Source organism: Aspergillus terreus, genomic scaffold (assembly GCF_000149615.1).
Source record: "Aspergillus terreus NIH2624 scaffold_7 genomic scaffold, whole genome shotgun sequence".
Taxonomy (NCBI): Eukaryota; Fungi; Ascomycota; class Eurotiomycetes; order Eurotiales; family Aspergillaceae; genus Aspergillus; species Aspergillus terreus.
The window spans coordinates 1,865,816-1,890,187 of NT_165930.1; the positions used below are offsets into that span (position 1 = coordinate 1,865,816).

The window sequence follows — 24,372 nt, forward strand, 5'->3', positions numbered from 1 at the left end:
ATGTTCAAGACCGTCCCGCACATGTCATTGGGGGTGGTTTCCACGACAATAATGAAGCACTTCGATCGTCCACGCGTCAAAGTTCGCGATAATCACTCGGTCTTATCCTCCGGTGTCTCGCCTGATGACGCTGCGGGTTGACGGGCTGCCGAAAGTAAGCAGTGTCTTCCTCCCTCGCAAATGGCGTGCTGAAGGTCGTCCGTTGTTGATTGGAAAAGTTTCCCATCCCTGGTCCTTGAGGAAATGCAGGGTTTTGCATTTGACCTGCCATCTGTCCCATAGGAAACATGTTCATTGACGGATCTCCAGAGAACATGTTCTGTGAGCCGTATCCATTATTGTACATCCCGTTTTGAAGCGGATTGAAATTCATGGGATTCATCTGGGACCACGTGGGGTCCATGCCATTGGGGAAGCCCATGGGGTTCATGAACCCCATTCCATCGCCCATGAAATTTGGTCCTGAGAATGGCATAGGCGGCATTCCTTGCGTAGGCATGAAATTCATGCCGCCAAAGGGCATTTGTTGTGGAAATGGCGCGGATTGAGGGTTGGCGGAAGACTCGCCAGCCGGTGGGGTTGATGTATTCGTCTCCGACGGTTGATCGTCCGGTTTTTGCTTCTTTGGAGCACCTTGGGTTGACGCTTCTGAAGGTTCATCGTTACTTTCATCTTCAGCAGGTCTTTTCTTCGACTGATGGTCGTCGTCGCCCTTGCCATCATCCGATGGTACCGGCGGTGATTGTACGTTGGACTCGGCAGTCGACACTGGTTGTTTGCTGTCGGTCTGATCCTCCGGGGCTGTCGACTGCTTTTCCTTTTCCCTCTTCTGGTCTGCCTTCTCTGCTTCGTAGGATTTGATCTTGGCAATGGCGTCTTCATCGACAGCAAGATTGTCAAGCAGAACACCTTCCGTTCCACAACCAGGACAGACAAAGTCACTTTCGATCAACGCGTTCGTGATACAATCATTGCAGTAGGTTCGCTGGCAGCAAGGTGTTTTGGTGGGTTCTAGGAACATGCGCTTATCAATGGGGCATTCCAAACCACGAGCTTGCAATTCTTTGCTGGTCTCTGCTGCCGCCGCTTCAGCTGCCGCCGCCGCCGAAGCTTTGGCTTTTTCTTGGTACAGTTCCCAAGCTGCTTTGTCGGGCTTGGCAATGACGAAGTCCCCATCCGCATTGACCATCACCCCAGTGTTCCGCAAGTCTTCAGTAGAGCCGTCCAGCACAAGGGACTCTGGTTTCTCGACCTTCGTTTGGAGCGAGCGGGGGATACCAGTGGATCTTTTGACGCGGTACTTGCCGTCAAACTTTGGATCGTTGTTTGTTGGACACGCTTGGATCCAATGACCTATGACCGGTTAATATCTTCACACGACTGAAATGGAGGATTATCACGACGTACCTTTCTCACGGCAGCGGTAACACAGGTACCCAGGAGGCGGTGGGTGATCTGGAACGTTGATCGGTTTGCCTCTTCCCCGGCCAAACGGGACAGGCATCGCACTACAGATCATTGTCAAAACAAGGTCTATAAAGCAATGATGGAGTAACTTACTTTGCCATTTCTTGCTGTTGTTCCTTCCATTGGTTTGCCTGCAAATTGAAAAGGGCATTGATTTTCTCCTCTTCGGTCTGGGCATTGTTCAATTCCAAAACACCATTGCTAACGGAACTGCTGGCGTTCGGAGTTGGTCGACCTGAGAAAGCTGGTTCGCTTCGAGAGGCATTGCGCGCATTGACCGGCATTTTGCCAGATACGTAGCGCGCAGCACCACCCTTTCCAGGTCGCGCTGCGGGTAATCGTCGAGCAACAACTGATGTCGAGCGAGGTATGATGGTCGTGTCATCGTCATATTCTATATGTCCTAGTTAGCTTCTATAGCGGTAGAATCATCGGGAAATATGTGAGAGGTGGTGAAAGGGTCAGGGATGCAGTTCCAGTAGTCCAGGCACGTACCTTCTCCGGTATCTTCATTATAGATTGAAAGTTCAAAATCAGTCCCATCACCGAGTCTACTCTGAGTGATAATTTCTCGCTTCAATTCAAAGACAGAGATACCGGTGCCATCAAAAGTCACCCGTGAGGGCTCTTTTTGAGACTTGAACTTGAAGTGAACAGAGGATGACATTGTATTCAGTTGCACGTCCAATGAAAGTGTTCGTGAATGTTATTAAACCAAGATTAAGGGGTATCGCCTTCGCAAGGAAGGATACAAGTGACAGAAAAGGACAAAGAGAGAGAGAGAGAGAGAACGAGAAAGCAAGGCAATACTGAAAACGGCAGCAAAACCGCCCACACAGGATTCAGGATTCGAAGATCTTCCTTTTCATAGAATCTTGAAAACAGAAGTCGAATATCTGTTGGTGATATTGATCGAACTCATAAGCTAGAGACTCTTGTTGGAGTGCCAGACGAGAAAGCAATCAAATCACTGCATACAAACACGATCAAGCCTGGTGAATACAAACAGAGTCAAGTTATGGTCCAGTGACGAGAGGGTGTGAAAGTGCGTTCTTGAATCTGGCCAACCTGCTGTTAATCAAAGGCGCCGGAAGTCGACCTGCTTGGGTTTGCTGCACACCGGGCCAGCAGACGGCGCAGGAAGAGAGGTAAGAGAAGAGAAAGACGGAACTAGTGAATGGCAAAAAACTAGATCCAGGACTCTATACCCTACTGTAGGATATAGGTGTTGTTTCTCCCAGCAGACAGCCAAACAAGTTCTGTTATCCTGATGGGCCGGCTGAGGGACCTGAGATGAGCGGGTGCCTATGAGTCGTGAACGAATGCAAATTTGAAGGAGCGAAAGTCGGATCCGTGTTAGTAGGAGGCGCGAGATGCAACGATGCGAGGGAATCGGGCGTCGGGGTCAATTCGACGCAATGTCGTGGGTGAGCAAGTTGCGGAATGGGATAGGAATTCGTGTGGGCGGAAGATGAAAGTCACGGTGGCAACCTCTGACTGTGGTCACGTGCTCGGTGCCTCCTTCCGGAACCGGAGAGAGTAGGTACCTTAGTCAGTACGATTCCCCTGTCTAGTAACTACAAGTATACTCCGTATGTACATCCCACCAGGCAATCTCATAACCAACACATTTGGTTCAATCACCCAAATTTAAAAAGAGAAACAAAATTATATGCATGATTTCTAGTCTATCTGTCTACTAAGCACCTGCCTCGAATCTGCGAACCAAGAATCCTTTCTCGCCCAGGTAATCCTTTACTTGGCTCACTGTGTATTCACCGCGGTGGAACTAGTCCTACGTTAGCGTTTTTGCAACAAGAAATATGAGATTCGAGTGCTTACCATGCCGGCACCTAATGCCGCATCGGTGGTGGTCTTGTTGAAGACTTCCGCGAAGTGTTCCGGGTTGCCCGCTCCACTGGAGGCAATGACTGGTATTTTGATGGCGGCCTTGACGTCGTTGATCAACTCCAGGTCAAATCCACTGTTACTTCCATCCTTGTCGATACAGTTGAGGAGGAGCTCTCCAGCGCCCATCGCCTCAACCGCTCTGGCTAATTGCCAAACATCGATGTCTCGTGTCTCGCGACCACCCTTGATGGTACACTGATACCAACAATAAGTCTGACCCGCTTCATTTGGAAACTGGGTCTTGATGGTGTGATGCTTGGTATCCTCGGGACTTTGCACGTACACCCGCTTGGGATCAACGCTCACCACCACGGCCTGGTTTCCGTATGCTTTCGATATCGTTTCAATGGCCGTTTTCCCGGACAGTTTCTCGCCGGCCGCATAATATTCCTCCGCTGCAATGACAGCATCCGAGCCGATACTCACTTTGTCAGCACCGGACTTGAAATACATCGTTGCCACTTCGAGAGCCGAGATTTCGGTGCCGTCGGTATCCACGGTATCTTTGATTCCACCGCCAATCGTGAGGGGAACAAAAACTGTCTCGGATGTTCTCCTTAAGATCTCCAGCATGGGCGTATCGGCAACAGGGCAGTTTCTGAAGGACGTAATGTTCAAGAATGTAACCTCGTCGGCTCCTTGCTCATAGTACTTCTTAGCCATATCGACTGGCTTCCCCAGGTTTCTGACTTGGCCTCCAGCATCCACGCCGCTTTTCTCGCGAACATCATACTGGTCCCCCTTGGTGACAACGAGATCTCCAGCATCGTTTGCGCGGACGTCAAGGCAAGCGATGATTCTGCGAGTCAGTCCCGTGGCTGTCTTCCCAGAGGCTCCTTCAAGGACCGTCTGAATTTGGTCACCATCCAGGAAAGCACGGATCGTTCGCAAGCCAGCCTGTCCGCTCTTCTCGGGATGGAACTGAGTTGCAAAGATGTTGCCTCGTGCGATGGCGCCAATGAACTCCTCGTCGCCGTAAGTGGCCGTGGCAATAGACCAGCCGTCCTTCTCAAGAGCGCCGGGTGTGTAGAGTGCAGCATAGGAATGGACATAATAATACTTGCTGCTAGGGTCCAACCCGTAGAAGCTTTGTTGTGAGGAATTGCCAGTATTGATGGCAGAATTCCACCCGATATGAGGCACGCTCTTTGTAAGATCGTTGAATTTTTGCATGCGCATAGGAATCACTCCCAGTCCCGGCACATCGGGGTCTTCAGCAGATCCTTGGAAGAGCGCTTGGAGACCGACGCAAATGCCCATAAACGGTTTCCCGGATTCGATGTGCTGTCGTATAGGCCCCAGAAAGCCACCCTCCGATAGTTGTGAGATACAATGGCCAAAGTGGCCCACGCCAGGCAGGATCAATTTCTGCAATTCCATCGTCAGTTATCTCCGCATGCCCGGGGGATTGACCAGTGTTCAGAAAAAGAGGATTCCCTTACCTCGGCATTTTTCACATCCTCCGGAGACTTGATCCATTCGACATCGTAGCCAACTTTGTTTATAGCATTCACCAAGGAGCGGACATTGCCAGCAACATAATCGAGCAGGTGGACGGTGGGCATGGCGAGGGTGATTCGGTCTCCCGAAGACGGCGAGGTACAGGTCGGGGGTTAGGGCACGTTCAGTTGCGCAAAGTTTCGTGGAAAGTATCAGTGTTCATATAAATTTGGAGGAAGGATATCTTATATAGAAGATAACCATGCGTCAACGATCCTCCGTCTACCTTTGAGTCATCTCTTCCCTTCAATCGCCCACTTTTTTCGATAAAACCATAGTGGGGTGTTACACCGCCTTCTATTCTGGACGAGAATGGACAAACGCGCCCCGCGGCGGCCTGTCCGAGAGCGGAGCCAGTGCAGACCGTATCAGTTCGTATCAGTAATTTACCAGATGGTACCGATGGTACCAAATTACCATCACTTGGATATCACATCCAAGAAAGGAATTTCATATTGCTCTCTAAATCTCAGTCTGTCCTCTTTATATCCTGCCGATCCTGTGGACAAGCGTCTAATCTTTAAACTGACTGATTGTTCGCAGACATGTTCACTGGCTGAGCGTTGTAGACTCTGATGCCTCAAGATATATGAGTCCATTCCGTGGCTGAGTTACGATTAGCAACACCCCGCAAGTTCGTTGATCTGAAAAACTACTTACAGGAGAGAAGCGTCGAAGACGGATACCTGCAGCCTCTAGAATCGCAGCGCTCTTAAATCTCGTCAGCGGTCCCGTTGGAAATGGAGGGAGCAGAGTGCGCACATCTTGATCCATATTGTAGCCTTGCGAATACACAACTTCAGAGATTCCAACCTGCGCAATTTTCACGGTACATGTCAAGCAAGGGCAGCTGTTATAAGTTAGCCAAAGGCGCCTTGGGATAGACAGCATGTGTTCCTGTACGCATTTGAAGGGAAGGTGAGCAAGGACAAAGACCTACGTGTCACAGTAAAGGATAGCGCCTTCGCGTATACGCTCTCGTCCAGCTTCTAGGAGGGCGTTTTCCTCGGCGTGAAGGCAGAGGCATGTTGACAGACCAACACCACCACCTTCGCCGCGGTTGCATCGTGGACCTGTTGAATGGTAAGTTTACTAACAGAACAAGAGCATACAGCGTTTGGGAATGAATTCTTACATCCGCCTTCGTTGCAGTTCTTCAAGTGTCGCGGTGTGCCATTGTAACCAGTACTAATGACGCGATGATCTCGAACAAGCACACAACCTACTCGTCGCTTCATGCAGTTGCTTCTCAGGGCAGCAAGGGATGCAAGCTGCATGAAGTACTGATCCCAATTAGGTCGTAACCGTTGTTCGTCGGCCAGGTGGAGCATCTTGAGAGACGCGTAAAGCTCTTCCAAAGATGACGAAGAATTGAACAGTCGGACCTGTGCGCGATCCGTGAGGTACGCACGTCCAACGTCCTTCGCGTACAGATTCCGATCATTCCACAGAACGAATTTCTCGAGATCAGGAGGCGCCAGCTGCCTCCTTCGACATCTAAACGCGGAGTTAGAACTGACCTGAGACAGAGGTGCATTTGGCTCGTCACCTCTCCGCAAACCGCTTCCATCGTAGACTGACTGGCGCGTCAACGCTCACCAGAAGAAAGAAAGGACGTTGGAGGAAGCGGTCCAAATCGACACCCTCCCATATGTCCGTGGTCACCCAAAGCCCTTGCCATTGCTTCGTGGCAAAGTCTAGGAGCGCGTCGGGGCTATCGAACGATAACTGCGGGGACTGATGGCCTTCCCTCTGTGGGTATTCAGATGCCTGCAGGAGGAGATCATCCTCTGGTCCGTCAGCAACCTGAGGTGATGTTTTGTTTTTCAGTTCAAGCAGTTGGAATCCTTCATGTTGAATAAGATATTCTGCAATGGTATGCTTGCCAGCACATATTCCTTTCGGGGCCGTCAATACATGTCAAGATGTAGGGGTCGCACTCATCAACTCAATGTTCTGCTAACCTCCACACAATCCAATCAGCATTTTCCTGATCTGGGAGATAACGGTCTTCTGAACAGAATATCGTTCGGATGTTTCGGTAGTTGGAACTAGGTGTATGAGCTTTCAGAGCAGAAAGGATTTGTAGATAGATAGGTACCTAAGGATCGTAGACGCGAGATTTTTTCTGCGTGGAACCAAACAGCAGTACGTACATGTGCAGTAACAATACTACCACTACAGGTACCGCCTAAGTACCTGGTATCTAACTATTATTGAGAGTCTGCGTCTTGGACTAAGAATACAGTTAGTTATGGCATGGGAAGTAAGCAACCTATAGACAACATACGCCTCTCTTGATCAGGCACAGCCTTTTGTAGGTGTAAACATTGAGAAAGAATAGAATGATATCATTCTTCAACAACATGTATTAATACGGTAACAGCCGAGGTAATATACAGTACACAGATGGTACTTGAGGTACCTGTAAGTACCTCCCGGGGCCTTAGCGGGAGATGATGCTCAGCTGGACGGAGCTTGTGACTTCGCCCCGCGACTCGATTACCGCATATCTCTGATAGTAGTAGACGCGCCCATTTCTCGCTATTCTCCATCCTTCACTTCTAGACATCCACGCCTTAAGTCTTCTCATCCAGAGCATGGTCCCAATCTGTCCACAGTGGCGCGTTCAGGACAAGGAACAGTAACCATGCAGTACACACCGTTTGCCTCCGACATCGAGTTGCCATTCTACACGGCTCTAGCCTCTCTGAAAATAAACCATGACAAACTCGACGATGCGGCGCGCAAATTACTGGGTCTCTATGAGATCCGTCTTTCAGATCCTCCTAACGCTTCATGCCGCATGCAGATACATGGGAACGCCTTGACCAGCGATGAGTAGGTTCTGGAGCCTTGCGATACCGGGTACATTTTGTTTACCTTCAGTAGAGTCCCCGCAGGGTATTATCGAGCCGAAGGAATGATCAAGAACGTTAATACGATTGAGGAGTACAGAAATATGGACAAGACTCATATGCTCCAACAAGCCGGTCAAACAGTCAGTCCAGCTCTCTATCCCTTTGCGACGGAGTGATAACCGTATGCATATCAGATCTGGGATGCTATAAACGACGGCACTATCTTCTCGTGTCCATCCCTCCTGTCATCCTTTATCGTTCTATCGTATGCAGACCTGAAAAGGTACAAGTTCCACTACTGGTTCGCGTTCCCAGCTCTCCACTCAGACCCGTCATGGAGTCCACTGAGTGCTGCATCCGACAAATCCGCGGATGGAGACGCGCCCACGAGGACTTTGTCATCAGAGGAGAGCTCAACCCTTGTGGAGGCCGTCCAGACGTGGAGTTACAGTGTAGATGCACGCCAACGTGGATTTTTCCTCGCTCGGAAATGCCCAAGGGGCGGTTCACAATCTAGGACTCATGGCCAGGCGGGTGGCGAGGGCGCAGAAGGATCCCAAGCACAAGGCAACATTTCTTGGAAGGTCGCTCCTCTCTCCAGCTTTGAGGAAGGCTTCTTCGAAGACGCTAGCTTTGAAGACAGCTTCGTATGCTTTGTGGATCCTTCAAACTACCCCAGTGCACCTGGCTGGATGCTGCGGAACCTGTTGGCCCTTGTGAAATATCGCTGGAAACAGAACAAGGTGCAGATTTTGAGATATCGCGACATTCATTCGAAGCGTGACCAACCGCATAGTGCTGTGATGGTTCTAGAATCGAAAGCCCCGCAGCGTGATTCGAATGCTACAGCGGCAGGGAGCTCTGCAGAAGCTATGCCAAAGGTGACGGGATGGGAACGCAACCCTGCGGGAAAGCTGACAGGCAGATTGATTGATCTTACGGAATATTTGGACCCTAAGAGGTATAGTGGCTCTATGAGCAAATTTTTAACTGTGGTTTCTAACACCGATCAGATTGGCAGATCAGTCTGTCGATTTGAACCTCAAACTCATGAAATGGCGAATTAGCCCCAATCTGGACCTTGAACACATCAAGAGAACTAAGTGTCTTCTCCTCGGAGCAGGCACTCTTGGGAGTTATGTCGCCAGGAATCTGATGGTATGTAACTCATCGACCAATATGTCTCGAATGCGATAATGACCATCATTCGTTTAGGGCTGGGGCGTCACTAAAATCACATTTGTAGACAACGGGTCTGTATCCTTCTCAAATCCGGTCAGGCAACCCCTTTTCGATTTCAAGGATTGCTTGGAAGGGGGCGTTAAAAAAGCATATCGAGCTGCAGAGGCCTTGTCCGAAATTTACCCGGGTGTCGATTCAACTGGACATGTGCTTGCCGTACCGATGGCTGGCCACCCCGTTGTGGACGTTGAGAAGACGCGATCAGAGTTCGAAACTCTGAAGAAGTTGATTGATGACCACGATGCCATTTTCCTCCTAATGGACACGCGAGAATCGCGTTGGCTGCCGACCCTTATGGGGAAGGCCAGTGGCAAGATTGTTATGAATGCAGCTCTAGGATTCGACTCTTTCGTTGTTATGCGCCATGGAGTGAAGAATGCGGACGACGCAGCAGCGTTAGGTTGCTACTTTTGCAACGATGTCATTGCACCTATGAATGTGAGTAGCCATGAGAGAGACCTTGTTTTCACGACCTGACAACGCATCACAAAGTCCGTCAAAGATCAGACTCTCGATCAACAATGCACGGTCACCCGGCCTGGTGTATCTGCCATAGCCTCCGCCTTACTAGTCGAGCTGTTCGTATCCATCCTTCAGCATCCTCAGGGTGCTGCAGCTCCAGCTCCAGAGTCACGTTACGATGACCGAGGAGACCATCCACTGGGACTTGTACCACACCAGATCAGAGGATTCCTTCCGACCTTTGAAAACATATCGGTAGTGGGTAAGAGTTATAAATGCTGCAGCGCCTGCTCAACGAGCATTCTTGAAGCGTATGAGAAGGACGGCTGGGACTTCGTTCAGAAAGCGTTGAATGAAGTAGGATATGTCGAAGAGCTGAGTGGCCTCAAGGAGGTATGGCGTTTTCCTTCTCTCTTATCTGGCTCTCTGTGGGCGGATGCTTATACCCCGTACAGGTTCAAAGGACAGCTGAAGCAGCGGCAGCTGAGATTGAATGGGATGAGCCGTCGGATGAGGAAGCAGAGATCGTCTAAGTCACGCGCAATTTGTGCTGACATTACGAATGATCAAGGACTTCGTCTTTCTTGGCGTTCTCCTTCCGTCCAAGACCGATAAAGAACGATTCTTTAGATTCCTGTCGATTTCAAGTTCAGGTGCAAGGCAATAGATACTCTGGGTGTATGTAGGACTTACGTTGCGAGACGACTCCGGTTTGAGCCGGTGTACTTTTTTGAATAATGCCTTCAGTTGCTTCTCTAGAGCTTTGTCTTCGGCTCCCTGGTAGAACTTGCAGACGAAATGACCTCCATCCTTCAACACCTCAAAACTGAATTGGAGAGCCGCACGGCAAAGGTCCTGTTTCGGTCAGCGCATGAGGAGGCCAATTGTGAATTGTATTACCCACCATGCTTCCCGCGTGATCTCGAAAGCTTACACCACTGGTGTTCATCATCCTGTTGTATGGATCACTTAGACTTCTCTTCCAAAATCCAGTGGTTTGGTACCAGGGGGCGGACATATCGCTAAGGACCACATCAACTGTCCTTTCATTCGCATTTCCATGTTCCCCCTCTTTGACGTCCGTCGGTATGTTAGGAGGGGCCGTATCCGTTTTCAATGCCGGGGTGTCGAGTTCATCGCCATTGTACTCGTTCGATGGGCGCGCTCTGCCTCTGTTGTGATCCCGGACGAATTCCCGAACGTAGGCTTGGATTTCGGGGTCGAGGAAGTTTCCTTGTATAGTGGACACGCCTTTGGGTGGTTGCGCGGGAATAATGTCTACGCCCAACACCCGTCCATTGGGCTTGGTGCGTGTGATAGCCACCTCGGACGATTAGCGGAGAACAGGATGTAACTCGGCAGTGGCTTACCTGCGACCACGATCCAGGAGCATATCCCTACTCATTGTCAGCAAACTGTTGATCTGGAGGTCTCCAGTGTGGGTCAAATTACTAGGTCGACAACGGTCTGCCCGCTCTCAAAGATACGAAACTTTGTATCAATCTGCGGACATATAGCAAGTTAGTTGATGCCTTGCGAGCTCCAGATTTCCGGATGCACTCGTACCTGGAGAAGCTTGAACGCAGCGCGACTTTTCAGTCCTTGCACTGCTGCTTCCTTGGTGAACCGATCCTTCAACTGACGGGCCTGCCATCTTTTGGAGGAAGAGTGCCTCTGAAAGGTCAACGGACCCCAAATCCGAAGACCCTGGGACGGTGTAGCCCCTAGCCAGCATCCCCAGCCTGATAAAGCTCGATGTGGGCTCAACATGCTGCCGGCAATGGCGACTTGTGTGGCGGGAGAGGGTAGCTTAAGCTGTTGCGGACGAGAGCTGCGCTGGGGGAAGATCGTCTTGGCGCCGGAGCTTGGACGCGAATTCGGCAGTTGTTAGACGAATAATAATATCAGGTATTGAAATGCGAACATCTAACGGCGTTGGTCATACAGATGGCAATTAAGAGGTCACGCTAGCAATTTGGAAGTTTGTTAGGTCCAGCCTGCAAATTACAGGCGCATAGATTGAGTATCCAGAGTGACATCCTTATGTGCATTCGACCCAGACTCTACAACCGTTTCCTGTCTTTCTTCAATGGAGAGAATTCCGAAAACCCACCGAATCCACGTCCAAGTGACAAGGGACCGGCCTTCATAGCAGAAGATTGGACTCCCACATTGCGTCCTGGGCCAGCCAGTTTACGGCCCTGTTTCCTCATCCCCTTAAAGTCGTCGTCCTCCTCGTCGTCGTCATCATCAAATATACTCCTATCACGCTGAGCTCCTAATTTACGTTTCCGCGTCTTGGCTTGCGCGAGAGTCAGATGGGTAGATAGAATGCTAGAGCCATCTGAGCGGTCGTCAATCTTCGGAACATCTGCCGGTTTGCGTTGGCCTTCTTTCGCCACCTTGACTTCTGAAGAGGTTTGCTCAAGGTGCTGTTTGCTTTCGGTAGAAGGGCGCTCCGAGACTGAGCCATCGCGATCTTGTACTTGAATCTCGTTCTTTTTCGTCTTTCCGGGTGCCTTGGTAGTATTCATAATCGGTGTGCTCGAGTGGAGCTCATCGCTCTCATTATCTGAACTCAGAGAATCTCGGAGCCCAGTTGTCCGATTCAAAAATGGCGTGATAGAAAAGGAAGACTTGTCCCCGGGCAGCGCGGATACTTTCGGTTTCTTGCTTTGAACACGGACAGCCCCAGGAGTTGCGATGGTAAGTTCGGGGTTCAAGCGGCTGTTGGATTGTTCGATTGCAGTAATGCGTGACCGTACGGTGTTGCCGGCTTCATTTCTGTTTTCAGGTTGGCGGTAGTGAGCACTCTGCGTTGCTTGGGATTGCTCGTGGACTTGGCGTGGTTTCTTATTCAACGTTTCAGAACCGTCCTCCGACGCCAAGCGTTGTGCATATGCTTTCTGACTCTGCTGGTGAGATACGCGCTCCTGGCTTTTTCGTGCCTCCACCTCCTTTACGAGTTGTCGACGTGCTTCTTCAAGACTCGAACGCAGAGCATATAGTTCCTCGCCTTGCTTTGAGAGTTTGGCCAAGCTACGCTCGTGCGCCCGCTTTTCATCCTCTCGCTGTACCTCCAACGTATTCAATTGGCGTTCGAGGGCCTGTTTCTCGGCAATGGTGGTATTGGTTGAGGTGCATTGACTTGCGAGTCGTTCAATTTCCGCCCGTGAATCCGCTAGGTCTTTTGAGAGTCGGCTGATCTCCGCTAGGAGCTCTTTTGAGCCAGCGGTGGTGTTGTTAATCGTTGCAAGCTCGTTCTATCGGAGCGCGTTAGGCTAGTGGGTTTAAATCTAAGCTCTGGAGTACATACGCGAAGACGTTCTATCTCTTGCGAAGCGAAGCGCTGTTGATTCCGAAGCTCATTGAGCTCCTGACGAGCACCGTCAAGTATGCTGCGAGACTTATACTCCTCCTTCATCATATTCGCAAGCTCCCGATCGGCCCGATCTAGTTGGTACCGGAGGGTTTCATTCTCAAACTGTAGAAGCAATTGTTCCACCTTGGTTACGCGAGACTTTTCGGCATCGAGGAGTTGTGCTGTATGTCCTAGAGTTGCCTGGTACTCTTTCTCCAAAAGGGCGGTTCTCAGTGCTAATTCATACTGGGGAACAGTCAGTCGCGGTGGCTTCGGGGAAATGGGACGGCGTACATACATCTTCCACTGCGCCTTGTGGCTCAAGAAGGGATGTCTCCATCATGTCGGAGATCGCGAGGAAAGAAATGCTGTTATGAGAATGAGTCTAACGTATAGATGGCGTGTTGGCCAGGGATTTGCGCGACATTCCAGATGGTAAACAATAATAACAGCCGATCGTAGTAAGGTCGGGGAAGCGGGACTCGGAAAGGAAAAACTAAAGCCACCAGCGTTCCGCGGTGGTAGTCAGAGTAGTGGACACCTAAGTCGGTCCCGGCGCCCGCTACCCATACCTACAGTAAGCTCAAGGACACGCCTTGCACATGGCGTATACTTCTCCTTCATTCTGATCACCATTGACCTCCGCCACCCCACTGCCTGCTGCATCCTTGTTGTGTGTCTCGAACAGCCCAATTCTTACCGGGTGGTCACCCAATTGGTGCGCAAACATGAGATGGTTTATTGTGCTCGCTGCCTTTCTCTGCTGGATATCCGGCGTGATTGGCGCAGCTTCGACTCCCGACAAGTTTGAGAAATACCATTCGCTCTCTAGTACGACTCCGATCGCCCTGGACGACTCATCCTATGAAGATGTTACGGCAAAGCCGCGAGACTACTATGTTTCCGTCCTCTTGACAGCCACGGACTCCCGCTTTGGATGCATCTTGTGCCGTGAATTCCAGCCTGAGTGGGAGTTGATTTCGCGCAGCTGGAACAAAGGCTCAAAGCCCGATGATATGAAAATGTTGTTTGCTACGCTCGATTTCAGCGATGGCAAAATGACGTTCCAAAAGGTACAAGCTCCCGATACAAGGCACCTAGTTGTCGTTCGTGCTAACTAATGCCCGTCGGATAGCTGATGCTTCAAACCGCCCCTGTGCTCCTCGTATTTCCGCCAACCGTTGGCCCGCATGCTCGAGTGGACGATGCACCCTTGAGATTTGACTTTAGTGGGTAGGTATACTCATGTACCCGGCATAGGAGACCGCTCTGCTCACATCAACAGCCCGATCTCCGCCGACCAGGTCTATGCATGGATCAACCGTCATCTTCCCGAAGGCCCTAAGCCAGCGCTTGTGCGCCCAGTCAACTACATGCGTCTGATCTCCGCCGTAACGATCCTCTTGGGTGCGATCACCTTGTTCACGGTCCTCTCGCCATACGTCCTTCCCATTATCCGGAATCGAAACCTGTGGGCTGCGTGTAGCTTGATTGCCATCCTGCTGTTCACGAGTGGCCACATGTTCAACCATATCCGCAAAGTGCCTTACGTGGCTGGGGATGGCAAGGGGGGTATCAGCTACTTTGCCGGCGGGTTCCAGAACCAATTCGGCATGGAGACACAAATTGTTGCTGCAATCTGTAAGTGGAAAATCTGTTTTGTTTTAGTACCATGTCTTCATGCAGCTAATACTCGTGGCTTTTAAGATGCTGTTCTGTCATTTGCAGTTATTGCTTTGGCCATGAAGGTCCCTCGTATCGCCGACAGCAAAGCACAGCAGGTGGCTGTGATCATCTGGAGCGCTGTACTGCTGGGTATGTACAGCTTCTTGCTCAGTGTATTCAAGGCAAAGAATGGCGGATATCCTTTCTTCCTGCCTCCGTTTTAAGATGGCCCTCTATGATGATTTGTATGCACACGTGCATATGATGTATTTTTGAAACCCAGTCCCTATGCTCTTAGCAGCGAAGTCAAATTTCCGGTACATAGTCGATCGACTGCCGTGTACGTTCGCATCTACTAGGTAGACCACAATAGCGTACTCATACAATGTCATAAGCTCTGTTGGTGCCCGAGATGGGCGATAAGATAGGAACAGGAACCTGCCGAATCGGTCGGCGGTGATTACGTCACATGTTGAGTACTGGCCACCTTACCAAAAACAGATAGTTAGTACGGAGTACACGCCGATGCGCCGATGTAGGTCTTGGAGAATCCGTCACTCACAACCAATCTCGCCAATCTCTCTGCGCTCTCCCAAGCTCGCTGTGTCCATGGCAGATTAGAGGAAAACCGGGTCTTCAGATACCATTCCATCAACTTGTCCAATGGTATCGCATTCGCGAGGAGACCAGCCCCAAAATTGTCCCGCACGCAACGGCAAATCATGTCGCAACAGCGCGAAGATGTCGACCGAATACTGGCATCGTCGGCATCTGGTACATCTTTTTTGATCATTATTCAATTATCCTCGCGACTTTTCACCTTTATCGCAAATCAGTTGATCCTGCGGAGCCTGTCACCAGCAACTTTGGGGATCTCAGCCCAGCTCGAGCTATACTTCATCTCAATCCTCTACTTCTCCAGGGAGAGCATTAGGACGGCTATTCAGCGACAGCCCCTGATTACCGCCTCCAAGCCTACTGGCAATTCAGTCAGAGTCTCGTCTGAACCATGTAAGACGTCGGCTGAAGATACGGAAGCCCAGCGCAGAGCGTCTCAATCTGTGGTGAATATGTCTTATCTGAGTATCGGCATTGGAATACCATTATCCGTGGCTTTTGCTGCATTTTACGTCCAATTGGCCCCAGACGAGGTCTCTCAGGCTTCTTTCTATCACCTTAGTGTGGCGGTGACCACCCTTTCGGCGCTACTCGAGCTTTTTACTGAACCTTCGTTTGCTGTAGTGCAACAGTATATGCTATATAAAGATAGAGCAGCTGTGGAAATGAGCGCAGCTCTGATGAAAAGCCTGGCCGTGTGTACTCTATTTTTTTGGGCGTCATGGAGCGGATACAGTATTGGTGTCCTCCCGTTTGCACTGGGCTATCTTTGCCACTCCCTCACACTCTTCGGAGGCTACTATATGGTCACAAGTAGGGTAACGAGCAGTCGGCAATTTTCTTTACTTCTGACCAGGATCCCTTCCAGGTAAGTCCATGCTACGGACTAGGATCTATCTGTGTGGTAACAATGCAGCAGTGAAACGACGACCTTCCTGTTCAATATGTTCCCTAGGCCACTGATCTCGATATCCACGAATGTCTTCTTCCAATCGATAGTGAAGCATTTGCTCACACAAGGCGATGCAATGATATTGGCAGCATTGACAACCTTGGAAGATCAAGGCACCTACGCCCTCGCATCCAACTACGGTGGCCTGGTTGCCCGCATTCTCTTTCAGCCTATCGAGGAGAGCAGCCGCACTATGTTCGCATCACTACTCAACTCGGCGCGATCCGGAAGACAAATGATCGGAAATCTTACTGCAGCAAAAGCACATCTGGCTGACATCCTGTGGGCTTACGCAATGCTGTCTGTCTTGGTGGTCCCTCTCGGTCCCTATCTCGTGCCCCAAGTGTTCCATATATTGGGCGGTGACCGGTGGGCATCAGCCGAAGTCGACGGTCTACTCTCAGTTTACTGCTACTATATCCCGTTCTTGGCATTCAATGGCATCTCAGAGGCGTTTGTTTCGTCCGTGGCGAGCCCGTCAGACCTTCGCAGACAGGCAGGGTGGATGGGCGCTTTCTCTGGATGCTTTGCTCTAGCGGCCTTCCTATTTTTGCAAGTTGGCCAGCTTGGTGCGCGTGGACTTGTCTACGCCAACATAGTCAACATGGCAGTCCGTACAGCATGGAGCTATGCCTTCATCAAATCGTACTTCATTGGCCATGGGACTACGGTGAAGTTGGCCGACTTCAGTCTCAGCCCTCCCGTCTACATTGCGGGAACAATAACGTCCGCCATGTTGGCTAGGACGGGATTTTCGGATACCAGCTTTCGAAAGTTTTTGAAAGACGTTGCAATAAGTGCTATTTATGGTCTCACTTTGTAAGTCAGATCCTGTCCTTAAAAGCCAAAGTCTAATCTATGTCCAAACAGGTTATACTTTGAAAGAAAACGTCTCATGAAACAGTACACCATAATCCGCAAAGCTTTGAAAGGGAAATTGTTGCGAAAGAAGTCGGAGTGACCGTATCTATCAATCATCGAAAACGATCTTCGTGGCCGCCTTGGTCGTATCGACATCTTTGAAAAATGCTCCATATGCATCATGTTGCTTCTTCTTGACAGTTCCACCAAACTTGAGAAGCTCCTCTGGGACTTCCTGGCCAGCAGCCTTCAACACGTTGATCAGACTATTTATTCAGTTAGTCTCCGCCTGTACATTAGAGGAAATAGAAAGCACGGGACGTATCAGAGCCCTCCTGCAAGGTACTTACGCTCCAGATTGAGCCTTGTCTGTTTCAGTAAACAGAGTGATCGCATGTCCTTCGGCTCCAGCACGGCCAGTTCTAGAAAGTATTAGCCATTTTCTGTGCTATGCAAAGGGTAAGATTCACTTACCGGCCAATGCGATGCACATAGTCCTCCACAGTAAGGGGGAATGTAACATTAATGACAAGTTTGACTGCGGGTATGTCCAGCCCACGAGCTGCCACATCCGTGGCAACAAGAACCGTAGCAGCGCCAGTTTTGAAGGCATCCAAGCTCCGGAATCTCTCTTGCTGGCTAAGATCACCATGGATGCCAGCAACTTTGAATCCCCTCGATTGGAGGAACCGTTCGATGCGCGTCGCTTCCTTCTTGTACAAGCAGAAAGCGAGGACCTTCTCGGCACCACGTTGGTGTTGCTTCAGCAGCTGCACGAGTCTACCCTCTTTCTCATGAGGCTTGACCACTTCAACGACTTGCTTGATTCGGGTGTTTGCGCGCGGGTCCGCAGACGGGTCCCCGCCGATGGTCACTGTCACGGGCGAAGACATGAATGTAGACGCAAGTTCTCTGACGACAGGAGGCCAAGTTGCGGTGAACATGACAGTCTGGCGCTTCGACACAGGCATAGGCTGGATGATGTCCTTGATATCTTGCTCGAATCCCTTGTCCAGCATGCGATCGGCTTCGTCGAGAACAAGGTACCGGACCTTGCCCAGATCGACCGAGCCGTCGTTTTGCAAGTCTTTCAACCGACCAGGGGTTGCGACCACGATGTTCGCTGTCTTCAGAACTTCGCGCTGTTCGTCCTTCCTCACTCCACCAAATATACATGCGACTTTGGCACCCACGGGCCCAGCGAATTTCTGGAGCTGGTCATGAATCTGCATCGCAAGCTCCCTAGTTGGGGAGATGATCACCGCCATGGGCTGATAGGGCTTCGATTTCTTTTTCTTCGAGTCCTCGATCTTCTTGAGGCATGGCAAACCGAACGCAAGGGTCTTTCCGCTACCAGTCTCCGCGATTCCAATAACATCACGGCCGCCAAATAACAGAGGCCATGTCGCTGACTGGATAGACGTTGGCGATTTGAATGAGTTCAGCTGCTCATATAGATTGCTGTTGCATTCCGGGAGATGAGAGAAGGAGATAATCGGACGAAGAGGAGTGGCATCAGGCAATGTATCTGTGATCTTGATGGAATTACTCGCAAGGAATTCGTCGATCTCAGCCTGAGGAAGGGTGTCAAGCGAAGGGTTCTGAACGTAGGACTTGACTTTCTTCTCTTTTTTCTCTTTCGTCTCTTTCACCTTCTTCTCTCCTTTGGACTTCTTTGTAGGCCTGCTTTCGGCAGTGGTGTCATTTTGATAGTCGCGTTTTGTCATTTTGTTGTCTCGGTGTATTGACTGAAAGATGTGGACGCAAACTGGGGGTGCTTTTTCTTTTGGCTTTTGAACTTTTTTTTTTGCCCGACAAATTTTTTAAATTCTGCCAGAGAGGCGAACTCCGCTGACCACACCGCCCACGGTCTAGCATATACCCCGGACCTAGCTAACTACTTACGGCCTAAGTTCAATATATACTAGCAGCCTGGATTGCTTTCATTATTAGAACTGGAATCGTCGATTCATCTAAAACCATCCACATAGAGGTACCCACACACAAACAGGCACAGACACCATAACACTTCCTGCAAAACATATGAACTATTATCACAAAGAGTACCATATTGCAACTTTTCACAGTTGTGCTGGGTGATGCAAAAATCGCAATGTACGGGTGGGAGTCCATCACTAGCCAGACCAGAGCATAAGATTTGAGTGGCCGAAAGAACTTTGTTGCAGGCCTTTAGCCGGGCCTCAAGCTTGGTGGCCAAGGTGTCCGTCTCCTAAAAAGGATTATACGAATTGATCATATCCGCAAGCCGTGATGCCTCTTCAGAATAGTTTACCCGGTTTCGCCGATGACACTTGGTAACGGATCCTATGATCATCCACGTTAGCACAGTCTTTGGCATCTCCCATGGAGAGCGGGACTCACCGTTGTTGTCCATCAAAGTGGTCAGTTTTCGCACGGCACCTGAAGTTCCAGGTACGGCAATTGGCATTCTGAAAGATCTCGCCCGCTGCCTTCTCATCGTTCTCGCGCAATGCAGACAGTTCATTAGCGGAAGTGCCCATCATCAGTCTGCCCACTTCGTCAAAGCAGCTGAGCCAAAGCTGGCCGGTATGATCGCTGACGTTGATGAGCATGATGTAGCGATACTCCGGATGAGGATAGGTTTTTTCACAGCGTTCGCAGTGCCATTGTCCAGGGTCGAGCTCCGTCACCTTTTTGTTGCAGCCTTCTGATAGGCAGGCCGGATAGTACACATTTTCCTGTTTGATATAGATGACAGTGGCTTTCAGAGAGAAGTAGGCAGCATCTTCGGACATGCCCAGCTGCTCTTCCTTGACCTGGCCAATGGTCTTGAAGCTGTCTGCTTTCATTGTAGACGTGGTTGCACTCGACAAGGAAGCATGGGAAGTAAAGTTTTCGTCCCTGCCTTGCGCATCGTACCAGCCCTTGAGTCGGTGAGCCTCTTCAATGTCCGGGTCAACTGTCATGGAGCCAGAGCTTAGCAAACTCAGGCTTCTGCCTCCAAAATCAGAGACTTTAACTCCTTTGAAAGCTACAACGGCTTCGGGGGAGACATTAAAGTCCATAGCCGTTGCACCCCAAATCGTTAAGCGAACAGAAAATCCAGTATTGTCCACCAAGGTAAGCTCACGCTTGTTGTAAGGCTTGCTTGTGGTCTTGGACACAATTTGGGAACATTCACCCGCTTCCTTCAAGACACCAATAACGTCGATGGTGGTGTCTTTCTCAACAGACTGAAGGTCGCCTATTGTTGTAAAATTGAAACGGACCTGGGGGACGTCGCTCTGATCTTCGGCCTAGACGGATTTCGGTCAGTGAGAGCAAGGGAACGCAGGCTTGTTCAATTCCCGCTTACCTTTTCAACAACGGTGTCCCGTTCAAAAGTGAGCTCGTAATCATTATTCAGATTCGTGAACTGTTTTTTGGCAATCTGAACACGGCAAGGGGTGGAAATATAATAGACACCTCCTTCTTGGAACAGATCGTACAGCGCATCGCACTGTTCATTGAACCCGGTCGCTCGGATTTCGCCACTGTCATCCAACAGATTGACGCTAAACAACTTGCCTGTAGATTTTGTGTTCTGCCAGGTCTTGATATTTGTCTTGCTAGTGCAGCGCGCCTTGATGGTCCATTTGTGGCAGTATGGTGAAATAGCTTCAATCGGATACATCGTTGCGTGCCCGGGGGCAACAGGAGGCCGAGCTGGAGCCCTGTTGGTCGTTTGGGCTTGCGCTCCCTGCGTCTTTGACCCGTAGAATCCATTACTAGAAATTGTGGTAGGCTGAGGTTTCTCCTCGTCTTCAGCCTTGCTCTCAAGAGGCTTAGGCTCGCCAATTTTCTCGGCTTCGCCAAGCTCTTGCAGCACCTCAAGGTCTAGAATGATGAGAATCCTACCCTTGCGTTAACCAACATATAAAAAGCCCCGTTTTCGAATGACATACTTCTTTCCCTTAACGGAATTGGCTTGGAATGACTTGAGCTTGACAAAACAACCCCTGCGAAGCAGTCCGCTAGTGACAAAGGGGTTGGCTTCTAAGGGATGTTAGGTCGAATGGTAAGACAATTGAGGGTGACTTACGTGTGGCGAGCATAGTCTGGACATAGTTCGAGATATCGCTGAAGACAGCTCGGTATCGCTCTTGGTTGTTCTGTTGAGGTGGCAACGGTTTGATCTGGACACACTGGACGATGGGTTCGCGGACTTGTGGCTTTGTCTCATCGAAGATGGCACTACACATGTGGTCAATAGTAAGCACGGAATCAAAGTTGGATGGGTATAATTACCTGAGGGCACCGACAGTTATATGGGAAGCTGGGTCTGATGCCATCGTGGGCGGTCTTATTGTAACCGTCTGGAACGCGTGCAAGTCGGTTAAACGACTAACTCAGGACAGTGCAAAATCGCTATCAACCTTGAAACTTGAATTTTTCTGGTTACTCTTCAAGAGTCAGGACGCGCAAAAAAAGGGCGTTGAGACGGTGGATGTGGGTATGGGAAGAGAGCCAGACAGTCATGGATGATGGATGAACGCGAGGTCAGGTTATTTACGCGACGAGGGCGCGTTAAGTGGCCGCGGATCCACCGGGCGGTGTGCCTGAGGCATGGGGGCTTACTACTACTACGTACCCCGCCACTCTTGCTTCCGGCGAGCTTGAGCCCCACCTCTCCGAGTGATACTTTCACGATGATGCCTTGCGCCGCCTTCTCAGTTCCACAACCTCACGGTAGGAGAGTAGCTCTCCAGTGTACACTTTGAAGGAGCTCCGTCAAAACTATCCTAAGGATCTAACAAGGCTTTCGACTGTTCATCACACATCCTACCTCCAACATGGCTTCCTGTATCCATGCCGCCTCTCAAGGTTAGCTCTTGACTGAAATCATTATATGCCCCTCTGCATCTTCTTCTGTTAACAACCATCCTGGAACAGATCTACGGCCCCCGTCACACTCGCAAGCGGTGTATCGGGAGGACTGCACGCAATGCTTCGACTCCATCGTACGCATCCCTGTTTCGCTCCAGGCGCAGTCCCGAGAACTAATGATAGGCAGGACGATCAAGGTGGCTTAAATGTGTGCCTCACGTGCTTCAACGGCGGATGCACCGGAGACAGAGACCATGCGTCTCTCCATTTCAAGCGCTTTGGTCACCCTCTTGTGCTCAATATCAAAAGATCCCGGAAGAAAGTTCAGGTGAGCTCGTCCACAGACGATTGAATCCGTGTCCTAGATAATCAGGGCTAATAAAGGCCATGATAGCGTGATGAGCCCCCACAGAAGATCTCCAAGCTCGCGATTGTTGCAGAAACAGAGGACGACATCTACGACACAGCCACGCGCGTCAGTTGCTATGCTTGCGCGGACGACAATGTCGATACATCCATTGGAAACCTTAGTTCCGTTGTCGAAGGGGTTATGAAAGCAATGACATACTCGAAGCGAGAAGAGGTAAAGGCGTGGGAACAAGAGTTTGTTCCTTGTGAACATACTCTATGTCTGGAACAGCATGAACCCAAGCCGACTGAATCGAGAGGTAAATCACTCCGCTTTCCGCAGATAGCCATGGAGCACAGTTCTAACAAAGAAGACAAAGATCTAAGCCAATGTTCCATGTGCGATCTCAAGGAAAACCTGTGGCTATGTTTAGAGTGCGGCAATCTCGGCTGCGGACGTAGCCAGTTCGGCGGCATGGGCGGAAACTCCCATGCCCTCGCGCATTCAGACATGTCCTCTCATGGCGTTGCCGTCAAGCTAGGCTCGATAACTGCAGATGGCACCGCGGATGTCTACTGTTACAAGTGCAATGAAGAAAGGGTCGACCCTGAACTGGCTGCCCATCTTGCCCACTGGGGTATCAATCTCGCGGGGCGAGAGAAAACAGAGAAGAGCCTAATGGAGATGCAAGTGGAACACAATCTGAAATGGGACTTCTCCATGAAGACAGAGGACGGCCATGAACTTATACCCATCTTTGGTCCAGGCTTTACGGGGTTGACGAACTTGGGAAATAGTTGCTATCTCTCAAGCGTTGTGCAGTGCATTTTTGACCTACCGGAGTTTCAGCGGAGATACTATCATATCGTTGAAGAGCCTCCCTACTCTCAAGTTCCGGCGGAGGACTTCGAAACGCAGATGCAAAAACTTGCCGATGGTCTCCTTTCTGGCCGTTACTCTCGGACTGACTCGGATATCGCTTCGTCGGCCCATTCTTCAGAGCCGCCGCATCAAAAAGGAATCGCGCCGTCGATGTTCAAACACCTCGTCGGTCGTGGCCACGAAGAGTTTTCGACTATGCGGCAACAAGATGCATTCGAATTCCTAACGCACGTATTCAAGCTGATCAACCGGTCGAAACATCCTGAAATTTTACCCAACCCCGTCGACAGCTTCAATTTCATTATGGAACAGCGTCTTCAGTGTCTTCACTGTAAGAAAGTTCGCTATAAAGAGGACAGACAAGACAATGTCTCGATTCCAGTCCCCGCTCATCGCTTACCAGCTAGCGACGATCCAAACGCACCGGTTCAGTTCCGTCCGGTCACACTCCATGATTGCATGAGCGCATCTACCGCTGAGGAAATAGTTGAGCTCAGTTGTCCTGCATGTGGCAGCAAAGACGGTTTCTCCAAAAGGTCTTCGTTCAAAACGTTGCCCCAGGAGTTGGTCGTCAACGCCCGGCGCTTCGAGTTGATCAATTGGGTGCCTACAAAACTCGACATCCCTGTGGAAGTGAGCGATCAACCACTGGATTTCACGCCCTACCTTTCTTCTGGCCTGCAGGAGGGTGAGGAACTCCTCCCAGAAACCGAAAATGATGCGTCTGTAGACGCTTTTGTCCCTCATCAACCCTCCATGGACCAACTTCTAAAGTATGGGTTTTCCCGCGGTACGCGCCGAGAAGGCTCTATTTATGACAGGAAACAACGATGCCGAAGGGGCAATGAACTGGCTCTTCGCTCACATGGACGATGCAGATATCGATGAGCCGATAAAGTCGAAGCAGAACGCCGGGCTCAAGGTAGAGCAAGACCCTGCCAAGGTTGCAATGCTAGGGGAAATGGGGATCGATGTGACCCGTGCACAAATGGCGTTGGCCGCTACAGATGGGGATGTCAACCGGGCTATCGACTGGGTCTTCAGTCACCCCGATATAACAGAGGCTGCAGACAACCAACAATCAGCTGCTGACTCTGCGGGTGATCCTAAATCAGAAGGCTTTGACTCTAGGCCGGCTAGGTACCAGCTTCGGTCAATTGTATGCCACAAGGGCGCCTCAGTACATGCTGGGTAAGTAAATTTTTGGTCTGGTGCTTAACCTCGGCTAACACGACACAGTCACTATGTTGCGTTTGTGCGAAAAGCGATCCCTGGACAGGAGGGCTTGTCATGGGTGATGTTCAATGATGAGAAAGTTGTGAGGGTCGATGATATCCAGGAGATGAAAAAATTCGCCTACCTGTATTTTTTCTCTCGAGTTTAGATGTTGCCA

General features: G+C 50.3%; 9 protein-coding genes across 9 annotated transcripts; 3 read left to right on the top strand and 6 right to left on the bottom strand.

The window, feature by feature from the left end:
- Positions 1-76: 76 nt before the first annotated feature.
- On the bottom strand, positions 77-2,134 carry ATEG_05615 (cleavage polyadenylation factor subunit MPE1; the record flags this gene model as incomplete). Its single annotated transcript, XM_001214793.1, has 4 exons — positions 77-1,353; positions 1,408-1,508; positions 1,561-1,861; positions 1,963-2,134. 4 exons carry the CDS (start codon positions 2,132-2,134, stop codon positions 77-79), a joined length of 1,851 nt encoding a protein of 616 aa, XP_001214793.1.
- Positions 2,135-3,166: 1,032 nt separating this feature from the next.
- Positions 3,167-4,943, bottom strand: ATEG_05616 (imidazoleglycerol-phosphate synthase; the record flags this gene model as incomplete). The annotated part of the gene is made up of 3 exons (XM_001214794.1): positions 3,167-3,256; positions 3,310-4,746; positions 4,821-4,943. 3 exons carry the CDS (start codon positions 4,941-4,943, stop codon positions 3,167-3,169), a joined length of 1,650 nt encoding a protein of 549 aa, XP_001214794.1.
- Positions 4,944-5,427: 484 nt separating this feature from the next.
- On the bottom strand, positions 5,428-6,448 carry ATEG_05617 (deoxycytidine monophosphate deaminase; the record flags this gene model as incomplete). The annotated part of the gene is made up of 5 exons (XM_001214795.1): positions 5,428-5,484; positions 5,539-5,728; positions 5,819-5,951; positions 6,014-6,363; positions 6,399-6,448. The coding sequence occupies 5 exons, from the start codon at positions 6,446-6,448 to the stop codon at positions 5,428-5,430; spliced, it is 780 nt and encodes a 259-aa protein (XP_001214795.1).
- Positions 6,449-7,528: 1,080 nt separating this feature from the next.
- ATEG_05618 (putative autophagy ubiquitin-activating enzyme ApgG) lies at positions 7,529-9,976 on the top strand (the record flags this gene model as incomplete). The annotated part of the gene is made up of 7 exons (XM_001214796.1): positions 7,529-7,719; positions 7,837-7,879; positions 7,934-8,700; positions 8,753-8,897; positions 8,955-9,419; positions 9,579-9,836; positions 9,899-9,976. 7 exons carry the CDS (start codon positions 7,529-7,531, stop codon positions 9,974-9,976), a joined length of 1,947 nt encoding a protein of 648 aa, XP_001214796.1.
- Positions 9,977-11,506: 1,530 nt separating this feature from the next.
- ATEG_05619 (uncharacterized protein) lies at positions 11,507-13,144 on the bottom strand (the record flags this gene model as incomplete). The annotated part of the gene is made up of 3 exons (XM_001214797.1): positions 11,507-12,706; positions 12,760-13,050; positions 13,103-13,144. 3 exons carry the CDS (start codon positions 13,142-13,144, stop codon positions 11,507-11,509), a joined length of 1,533 nt encoding a protein of 510 aa, XP_001214797.1.
- A 718-nt stretch (positions 13,145-13,862) lies between these two features.
- Positions 13,863-14,693, top strand: ATEG_05620 (OST3/OST6 family protein; the record flags this gene model as incomplete). The annotated part of the gene is made up of 4 exons (XM_001214798.1): positions 13,863-13,877; positions 13,940-14,037; positions 14,090-14,445; positions 14,512-14,693. 4 exons carry the CDS (start codon positions 13,863-13,865, stop codon positions 14,691-14,693), a joined length of 651 nt encoding a protein of 216 aa, XP_001214798.1.
- A 2,316-nt stretch (positions 14,694-17,009) lies between these two features.
- On the bottom strand, positions 17,010-18,627 carry dbp3 (RNA-dependent ATPase DBP3; the record flags this gene model as incomplete). Its single annotated transcript, XM_001214799.1, has 3 exons — positions 17,010-17,166; positions 17,251-17,322; positions 17,375-18,627. 3 exons carry the CDS (start codon positions 18,625-18,627, stop codon positions 17,010-17,012), a joined length of 1,482 nt encoding a protein of 493 aa, XP_001214799.1.
- Positions 18,628-19,179: 552 nt separating this feature from the next.
- ATEG_05622 (replication factor A subunit protein RFA1) lies at positions 19,180-21,213 on the bottom strand (the record flags this gene model as incomplete). Its single annotated transcript, XM_001214800.1, has 6 exons — positions 19,180-19,225; positions 19,283-20,178; positions 20,238-20,775; positions 20,827-20,917; positions 20,964-21,115; positions 21,170-21,213. The coding sequence occupies 6 exons, from the start codon at positions 21,211-21,213 to the stop codon at positions 19,180-19,182; spliced, it is 1,767 nt and encodes a 588-aa protein (XP_001214800.1).
- A 501-nt stretch (positions 21,214-21,714) lies between these two features.
- On the top strand, positions 21,715-24,363 carry ATEG_05623 (ubiquitin-specific protease UBP14; the record flags this gene model as incomplete). The annotated part of the gene is made up of 8 exons (XM_001214801.1): positions 21,715-21,745; positions 21,815-21,882; positions 21,936-22,076; positions 22,143-22,331; positions 22,389-23,310; positions 23,362-23,769; positions 23,801-24,170; positions 24,219-24,363. 8 exons carry the CDS (start codon positions 21,715-21,717, stop codon positions 24,361-24,363), a joined length of 2,274 nt encoding a protein of 757 aa, XP_001214801.1.
- Between the last annotated feature and the right edge of the window lie 9 nt (positions 24,364-24,372).